General features: G+C 46.6%; 1 protein-coding gene across 1 annotated transcript in view; it reads left to right on the top strand.

Moving 5' to 3' along the window:
* The first annotated feature begins 6567 nt into the window (after positions 1-6567).
* LOC110493998 (rho-related BTB domain-containing protein 3) overlaps positions 6568-10171 on the top strand; it is a 28506-nt gene continuing 24902 nt past the window's right edge. The window contains exons 1-3 of the mRNA XM_021568650.2: positions 6568-7163; positions 7672-7900; positions 8711-8903. Coding sequence (XP_021424325.2) covers positions 7162-7163; positions 7672-7900; positions 8711-8903 — 424 coding nt within the window. The 5' untranslated portion in view covers positions 6568-7161. The remainder of the gene's footprint in view (positions 7164-7671; positions 7901-8710; positions 8904-10171) is intronic.

Here is a 10171-nt window from a genome sequence, read left to right as displayed (position 1 = left end):
CTCTTGTTAATGATCCCGTTCTCTTCTGCTGACCTGCAGTAACCTCCGATGCACGCTGATAGAGCCTCTATCCCCTTCTGTGAAGCATTGTATTGCATCAAGACAAGACAAAGCCCAAGGTAACACAAATAAGAAAGCTGAACACGAAATAACTAAGAAATTGAATATTAAAATATGCTAATGCTTTTTAACAAACATTGGGGTGCACAATCAAACAATGCTGAATTAGCAAAAAATATATATTTTTAGGGGTCATGCCATGAAAAGGTAGTCTAATAGGCTCTTATGCCTTGATCCACTGATAGATTTATTGCGCAAAATAGTATGCGGCATCATCTGAATATGTTTGTAACAGAAGTTCAACATTCACCTTCTGCTACCATTTCTGTCGAGCCGGCTACGCATACAGTTTGACGCATATGTTTGATAAATACAAGGTAGGCACCACACAGAACGCACTGCAACTGAATCTGCAACAGAATGCTGCAAGACAAACATAGCGTTCCATTGGAAATTAATGTACTTCTGGTGTACCAAATTGCAACAGCACTTTCAGTGTGACCGAGTCATTATGTGCTGACCGAGTCATTATGTGCTGACCACACCGCTCGCGTTACAAAATAAATGTACACATACATGTTATTCAATCATTGCGTCCAAACTGCTTGCTTATCAATGAGCGTCTGCAAAGCCAGACACTAAAATATAACTTGGTTCTATTTGTGATGCTTGAAGCGCTGCAAGAACCGCCTCACCCATCTCCTCATTGATTTTTAGGAGCATATACCCACGTGGGTGATTTAAGCAATAAGGCCCGAGGTGGTGTGGTATATGGCCAATATACCACGGCTAAGGGGTGTTCTTATGCATGACGCAACACGGAGTGCCTGGACACAGCCCGTAGCCATGGTATATTGGCCATATATCACAAATCCCATAGGTGCCTTTTTGCTATTATAAATGGGTTACGGACGTAATTAGAGAAGTAAAAATGTATGTTCTGTCATACCCGTGGTATACGGTCTAATATACCACAGCTGTCAGCCAATCAGCATTCAGGGCTCGATCCACCCAATTTATAATGAAAGATGAACTGATGTCCACACTTCAGTCCAGTTGGTGGTGGTAATGCACTTTAAAGTTGGTTGCCAACCACCATATAAAGTCCAAAGAAGAAGAAGATGACTGAAGGAGGAGAGATTACTAGAAATTTACTCGGTTTACCCTTTTATCTGTGGATTAATTGTCGGAGTAGAGGACCTTGTGCATTTCAGGTAAAATAACAACCCAATGTTTATATCCCAGGAGAAATTAACTAGCAGCAGCAAGCTAGCTAGCTAAATTGCCATGAATATTTAATGCTTTTCGACTTGTCCCCAAATTAATATAGTTGGTTCAGAGTTTGTTTGATATTTGAACCTGCATGTCCTGATCACGTCTGGTGTGGATGGACAAAATCAACATGAGCATGATGGCGCACACAGAGCATGCGCACACCCGGTCTAGTCAGCATGTTAGGCTACACACACAAAAAAATGGTTCTAGTGCCAAATTAGGGTTATTTGGCTTGTAACCATAGCAGATACCTTTTTGGTGCTATATTGAACTCTTTTTTTGAAGGTTCTATAAAGAACCATGCTCATGGGGTTCTAAATGGAACATTTATGGTGCTATAAAGAACCCTTTCCTAAGGTTCTACAAAGAACGGTTCTATATAGCATGAAAAACGGCTCCGCTATTTTTCCAACCTTTTTTGGTTTTATATAGAACCCTTGTTAATGGTTCTATAAAGAACTTTTCTCAATCTCAAAGGTTGAAAAAACGTTTGAAGAACCATACATGTTTTTTTCCTTCTGGTTAGCTATATTATAGTGTTAAAATTACATAGGTGTTAATATTGTGTTAATTGACAAGTTGAATCATGTGTGCTGGTGTCATGACTCCTACCGAAGGTGGCTCCCCTTCCTGTTCGGGTGGCGCCTGGCGGTCGTCGTCACCGGCCTACTAGCTGCCACTGATCCTTTTGTTTGGGTGGCGTCGTTTTCACCGGTGTGGTGAATTAAAAAGTAAGTGAATTCAATTAATGAAAACATATTGGAAATAATGAAATTACAGTAACAGTTACCCACTACCTCTCATCGCTACGGTGGTGGAATCATTTCACAGAGCACAGTTTTTCACAAAATTGGATCTCATGAGCGTGTATAGTCTGGTGCGTATTCGGGATAGAGACGAGTGGAAAACCACGTTTAGTACCACATCGGGCCACTATGAGTACCTCGTCATGCCGTATGGGTTAAAGAATGTTCCCGTCGTCTTTCAATCCTTTGTAAACGAGATTCTCAGGGACCTGCACGGGCAGGGTGTGGTTGTTTATATCGATGATATTCTGATCTATTCCACCACCTGCGCCGCGCATGTGTCTCTGGTACGCAAGGTGCTTGGTAGACTGCTGGAGCATGACCTATACGTCAAGGCTGAGAAGTGTGTGTTCTCCAAACGAGCCGTCTCCTTCCTGGGTTATCGCATTTCCACCTCGGGGGTGGTGATGGAGTGTGACCGCATTAAGGCTGTGCGTAATTGGCCGACTCCTACCACGGTGAAGGAGGTGCAGCGGTTCTTGGGGGTTTGCCAATTACTACTGGAGGTTTATCCGGGGTTTTGGCCAGTTAGCGGCCCCATTACCTCACTGCTGAAGGGGGGGGGGCGATGCGTTTGCGGTGGTCGGCAGAGGCGGACAGAGCCTTCAATAGGTTGAAGGCGCTGTTCACGGATGCACCCGTGTTGGCACACCCGGACCCCTCTCTAGCATTCATAGTGGGGGTGAACGCGTCCGAGGCTGGGGTGGGTGCCGTACTATCACAGCTCTCGGGTACGCCACCAAAACTCTGCCCCTGCGCTTTCTTTTTGAGGAAGCTCAGTCCGGCGGAGCGTAACTATGATGTGGGGGACCGGGAGTTGTTAGCGGTGGTCAAGGCCCTGAGGGTGTGGAGACACTGGCTTGAGGGGGCTAAGCACCCCTTTCTCATCTGGACCGACCACCAGAATCTGGAGTATATTCGGGCAGCTAGGAGACTGAATCCACGTCAGGCAAGGTGGGCCATGTTCTTCACCCGATTCAGGTTTACTCTGTTGTATAGACCAGGCTCCCTGAACGTAAAGGCTGACGCGCTGTTCCGTCTTCATGACACGGAGGATCGGTCCACCGAGCCTACTCCCATCCTTCCAGCCTCAAGTCTGATGGCACCAGTGGTATGGGAGGTGGACTCGGACATCGAGCGTTACGGGCGGAGCCTGCGCCTCCTCAGTGTCCGGCTGGGCGTAAGTATGTGCCGCTTGGTGTTCGGGACCAACTGATTTGGTGGGCTCACACCCTACCCTCATCGGGTCATCCTGGGGTGGCGAGGACAGTGCGGGGTCTCCGGGGGAAGTATTGGTGGCCCACCTTGGCTAGGGACGTTAGGGTTTATGTCTCTTCCTGTTCAGTGTGCGCCCAGAGTAAGGCTCCTAGGCACCTTCCTAGAGGGAAGTTACACCCCCTCCCCGTTCCACAACGGCCATGGTCTCACTTATCAGTAGATTTCCTGACCGATCTCCCCCTGTCTCAGGGGAACACTATGGTTTTGCTGGTTGTGGATCGATTTTCTAAGTTCTGCCGTCTCCTCCCGTTGCCCGGTCTCTCTACAGCCCTACAGACTGCGGAGGCGTTATTCACCCACGTCTTCCGGCACTGCGGGGTGCCGGAGGACATCGTCTCTGATCAGGGTCCCCAGTTCACGTCCCGGGTATGGAGGGCGTTCATGGAGCGTCTGGGGGTCTCGGTCAGCCTTACCTCCGGTTATCACCCCGAGAGTAATGGGCAGGTGGAGAGAGTGAGCCAGGAGGTGGGTAGGTTTCTGCGGTCGTATTGCCAGGACCGGCCCAGCGAGTGGTCTAGGTACGTCCCATAGGCGGAGTTGGCCCAAAACTCACTCCGTCACGAAACCTACCCCTCCGCTTGCCCTGCCGGAAGCTGGGGCCGCAGTGTGTGGGGCCCTTCAAAGTCCTGAGGAGGATAAACGAGGTGTGTTATCGATTACAACTCCCTTCCTATTATCGTATTAACCCCTCGTTTCATGTGTCTCTCCTCAGGCCGGTGGTAGCTGGTCCCCTGCAGGACGGTGAGGTGCCGGAGGTCCCTCCTCCCCCTCTGGACATCGAGGGGTCCTCGGCATACACGATACGGGCCATTCTGGACACGAGACGCCGGGTGAGGGGCCTACAGTACCTCGTGGACTGGGAGGGGTACGGTCCGGAGGAGAGGTGCTGGGTACCGGTGGGGGACATCTTGGATCCGTCAATGTTGAGGGATTTCCATCGCCTCCATCTGGATCCCCTGCGCTTCGCCCTCAGGGTCGCCCTCAAGGCCGGTGTCGGCGCGCTGCGGGATACTGTCACGACTCCAACCGAAGGTGGCTCCCCTTCCTGTTTGGGTGGCGCTCAGCGGTCGTCGTCACCGGTCTACTAGCTGCCACTGATCCTTTTTTCCCCCTTGTCTGTTTATTAGTTACACCTGTGTTTAGTTAGGTTAATTGGTTGGGCTTTACTATCCAGCCGGCTCGCCTGCTGGGTGTACGGGATTATTTTCTGTGTACTATTGTGCACGACTGTAAGTCACGGTTGTCCGTGTATGTGTGTTTTTCTAGACTGTTTAGTTCCCCGTGTTTTGGGGCATTTGTTTGGGTGGCGTCGTTTTCACCGGTGTGGTGAATTAAAAGTATAGCTATCTTGAACTCTCTGTTACCTGCGCCTGACTTCTTCCTCCACTACAACCCGGGCATTACAGCTGGCTGGCGGTACATGAGGAGAGAATTGAGAACCACTGATTTAAATCAACAGTTCTCAAGTGACACAATGCCTTACACAAGTATTTCACGAGACACCATTACTGGCCATATGTTATTTAACATCTAATGAAACAACACAACGGATTAGATAAGCTACAATGTCACTCTTACTCACGGTTGCACAAAAAGAGCTCTGCGCAAACCACGCCCCAAAATATTAGAATGAGCCACCGCATCTACATTTTAGTTATAACTAAAAGATGGAACCCTCTTTTCTTAATGTATATTTTTGGTTCAAAGACAAGGACAACGTTGCTAAGCATTTGAGTGCAAAGTTTGCAATTCTTTCTTCTGAAGACATGAATATAAATATAAAACATAGTCTGCTATGTCAGTCATAGGTCTTTGACTCCTCTGCATCAATAGGGTTGGAACCATAGCAGCGGGAAGTAGGGGTGCTGAGGGCGCTGCAGCACCCCGGAAAACATACAAAAATTAAAAATATATATATATTAAATCATCGCTGCACCCCCACCCCCAAACTACTTCCCGTGGCTATGGTTGGAACCATGGTCTTCTATACACTGAACTAAAGCAAACGCATCACACAATCCAAAACATGTTACACTTCACCCCCTTTTGACCTCTTCTTCTTTGCAGATATACATCCAAGTCAGAACACCACTGTGACTGTGGACTCAGACTGTGTTAGCCCACTGAGCTAAAGGGCAGCCGGTAGCCTAGCGGCTAGAGTGTTGGGCCAGTAACCGAAAGGTTGCTGGTTTGAATATCAGAGCCAGCAAAGTGAAAAGTCTGTCGATGTGCCCTTCAGCAAGGCACTTTACCCTAATTTGCTACAGGGGGATCTGTACTACTATGGGTGACCCTGTAAAACAACACATGCACCTATCTGGTGTATGTGACAATAACAAATATTTTTTTTGTATAGGCATTAGCTCTGAATGTCAACGCAGGTCTTCAGGTCTCACTCAGGCAAGGTTATTATCTGAGCGTGTTTCACCGAACAACCTCTATTACAGTTAGGCCGCTTGTCTTGAGGTCCATCCCTCACAGTGAACAACCCCCTTAGGTCCTAGGGACTCTACTTATACTGCACATAACTCATTAGAATTGACTACAGTATCACACCGCATCAACCCTAACACCAATTATTCCACCGACTCAAGCTTAATCTGCATAACATCCCACTTCAACACTTCTTCATTATCATGTCATTATCATTGTATAGGGCAACATGTCTTGGTGTGCATATGGTGTCTTGGTGTATAGGCCCTATTAGCAATCATGTCATAAACTTAAAAGTATTGCAAGTCAATTCCATACATTGGGAGAGTAAATTAGCCTTATTCGTTATACATGATCCTGAGAGACACAATGTTGGAGCGGTCAAATAGCCTACAGTGAGAATAGAGCAGTGTTTGTCACTGTGTCGATGTTCCATGTTTTAAAGATTATCCGGCCTAATTACATTTTATTGGAATGTATTTGTGTTCACAGCCACTGAATAATGCTAATCTAAGACCATGTTGGGAAACTCCATCCCTTGCATTAATTAATAATGGGAGCTGGAATAATGAGAATAAATAAGATTAGGTTAACCAACGGGCGAGATTTTTTTTTTTACAGTCCGGAGAAAACACAGTGAGTGTGTGGAGGTTCGCCTAATGAGGTAAGGACTGTATGTAAGGACATAACAATAGCAATTTGTGCTGCGCGTCATTTTGTGGCTGTAGATGTGTACTGCTGTTTGCGTGCGTGCGCGCGTGTATTGTTTGCTGCTGAGTCAGGCGCGTCCACTCTCCATCAGCACGGTCTGTTGCTCTATCCCAGTCTCTCTCGCTCTCTCCGTGCATTACCTCCCCACTTTTCTTCCTCTGCCCAGTGGACTTTGTTTTATACAGCGACGTCAATTTTCATTGGATAAAGCGGTGGCATGAGTGCCAGGAATATTGAGGTGCTGGTTTCTCCGCGTCGTTTATTTAAAAAAATATTTTTTAGCTATTGACAACTTGTTTATTTTTTTTAGCGCAGTGGTAGTCCACGGCGCCGGCTGGATCCAACCAGTAGTGTTTACATTCCTTTACATTACCGTAAACTGTAAGAGGTTTTGCTTTATGAATGAACAACGAGAAGGAAATACACGGGATTGTGAAACTCTTCAACCGCGGTCGCGGGGAGCGAGTCACCGATATGAGGGATTAACGTCCCCATACTCGGGACTCATTGCGGAAAAGCCTCTCACTGCGGACCCATGTGAAAACGCACGGTGGGAGAACGTGTTCAAGGCATTGACCAGCAGAAACCCGTGGTGACCATGTAAGTTGCTGTCTGCACCTCATTAATTGATGCAAAAGACAGGGTAGCCTACTTTCCTCCCGCGTTTCTACTGTGTGCTTGTACCACGCATGTTTTGCCAATAATGGGCTATGAATAGGATAATTGCATAATAATAATTCAATTCTCAATTGTTTTTTTAATCTAAACAAATCCGACAGAGCAACGCCTGTCGGTGTCATTCGCTCAATGACACAACCTGATGCAGTGTCTCCGTGATAGACATGTATAATAAGAGGAAAAGGCTCTTAATTCCCTCCTTGTTGCATCTCTCACAGGCGCAGTATTAGAGACACGTTCACCTGACTTCCCCCTAATTCCCTCCTTTGCTGCATCCCACACTGCATTTGAGAGACACATCACATTCACCCTACCTACCCCGTAGTGTACCAGGCAGCACACCATATCTGTCAGCCCATCTCTGCTTGTCTGGTTCCTAATGGGTCTGACCCTGACTGTGTCCCCCCCATCTGGTGTGCTTTACTTACAGGTCCATTCATATTGTTGCGCTGGGCAGTGAGTGCCCCGGGGGAGTGGGGCCAGGAGAAGAGGCCATGGGTCAGGGCCAGCTCCAAGGGGGCCTGCTGTGGAGTTATTTGGGCCACGGCGCCATGGCCGGAGGGCCTGAGGAGAGCAGCCTGTCCAACCCGGCCTTCATGGAGTACACGTCCCACGTTTTTGGAGACGTCACTGTGGTGGTGCAGGACTGCCCTAGCTGGGTAAGTGTGTGTGTATTTTGGCTCTGGAGATGTTGGGGTGGGTGATTATTTTTATATGATTTCAAAATGTTTCTCGCTGCATTGTTGGGAAGGGCCCTAAAGTAAGCATTTCACTGTTAGTCTACTTTCCTGAGTTTTGTCTTCACTTCAATCTTTTCCCTTTCAGAATAGATTTCATTAGTAGAGACAGATGTAGGTTATCAGGGGCCAAGCCAGACCAATAAGCAGGCAGGGAAAAATGCATTTGTATGGTCAGATGAATATTGTCGTTATAAAGGAGTGAGTCACTCTGCCAGCCACTGTTTGTGTTTGCTTCCTTGAGTGTGAGGAGCGCTTTTGAGATGCACACGCATTTTGAATTCCGAAACTGTTTTCAGCAAGGGCAGTGGAACAAATCTGACCACTTCTTCTCAGGTCTGATGGAGACTGATTACAAGTCGCAATTAACAGTTATTTTTAGGGGGGGTGGGGCTTAAACTGGATCTGGGAAACGGGCCCTATAATGTTGATACTAAAAACACCAGCCCCTTGTGTCACACTTAAACAGCCTTGGTTATCAGTGCAACTTGTAGTGCAGATATTTAGGGGTCTCGGGCATGACAGTACGTGGCCTTCAGATTGCAGGACTGCATAGGACAAAGGCAAAGCAGCTAGCAAAGTACTGCTCTGTGTCAGCTGTCATGGGCAGCCTAGCAGTTTGGGGAAAATTATATCTGTGTCCTGTAAAATGTTTGAATCCTCGACTGTAATATGATTTGTGGATTCAAATAAAGTATTTAAAATGTGTGTATGTACTCTGTGTGTGGACAGGATCTGTTGGACAGTGACTGGGCCAGTGTGCGGAGCGTTCTAGAACAGGCTGACATCCTGGTCATCAAGTACTCGATCAACGACAAGATGGCCTTCCAGCAGGTGCGCAACGGATATGCCCCTAGACTCCGCCCCCTGCTACGTCACTGGGGCGTGCCCGTCATTTTGGTTGCTGTGGGCGCACGCCTAAACGGTGAGATCCCATTGGTCTATCCTTGACCACAACACCATTTTGTCCTGTTGGGACGTGTTGTGTCTTCTTGTGCTGTATTACCATGCACTTACCACATGCCAGGTCATCATCTTAAATAAAATACAAATCTTAATGGACCTGCCTGGCTAAATAAGGATGATATTTTGTATCATGAGTCAAGTGGTGAAGTTTTGCTAGGCAGTCTTACATTCCGTTGCAGTCAGTGGTTGCCTCATAGCACTTAGAGTATAGAAATATTGACAATGATTGGTTATGTGGCCTCACACCATTCATAAAAGGTTATGACATCCAACCATGTTTATGACATTTGACTCAACTCTGTTTTTACGATCCAATAAACCCAAACTACTATCATCCAAAAATCACAGAATTTTGAGTCTTTTGAAATAGTCTTAATTAATTGATCTTTATATTTGCAAATTTGACAAATATGGCTTACCAAACGATTGCTACATTACATACTCTCGGAGCAGGGAAAATTGCTGAAGGAGTGGATTTGTCTTTTCCCTGTCCTCTCAGTTAAGAGCATGATGCTCATCTTATGATTCAATCTCAAACAGGCCCCAGGATTTTGTCTCTAAGTAATGTCTTTGTGGCTAAAACAACAAACAAACAAACCAAGCATAATTTGGTGCAAGAAAGAAGTAGGCAAAGTCCAAAGCCACACACACACACACACACACACACACACACACACACACACACACACACACACACACACACACACACACACACACACACACACACACACACACACACACACACACACACACACACACACACACACACACACACACACACACACACACACACACACACACACACACAAAAAGAACCACAGGACATTTTGGTGGTACAGTGTGACATGTAGCATTGCCCAGGTCGGTGGTATTAAACTAGCAAAGTATTAACCCTCAAGCCCACTTTAATGTCTATTTGCGTGACCATAAGTAATTTTCATTTCAGCGGTATAAACAAATCCAGGACATTCATGATGGGTTACTTTTTAGCACAGTGAGATGCTTTTAGATCTTGCCAGAGCTTCATTGCAAGATGATAATAGTATTTGATAACTCTTTGGTGGTGAGAGAGGGGCCTTGTGGGGTAGTGGTGGACCTGACACAATGTTTTTGTGTTGTTTTGTCACTGCTTTTATTGTCTAAGCTAAAACTATCCCCTAATGAATGTGGAGAATGACAGCTGTGTTTCCTGTTGCCTTGTTTTAGGAGACCACCTAGGGCAGAATC

The sequence above is a fragment of the Oncorhynchus mykiss genome, chromosome 17, assembly GCF_013265735.2.
Source record: "Oncorhynchus mykiss isolate Arlee chromosome 17, USDA_OmykA_1.1, whole genome shotgun sequence".
NCBI classification, from domain to species: Eukaryota; Metazoa; Chordata; class Actinopteri; order Salmoniformes; family Salmonidae; genus Oncorhynchus; species Oncorhynchus mykiss.
The sequence above is the reverse complement of the archived record's forward strand: the minus strand, read 5'-3'. Positions and strand labels throughout refer to the sequence as shown.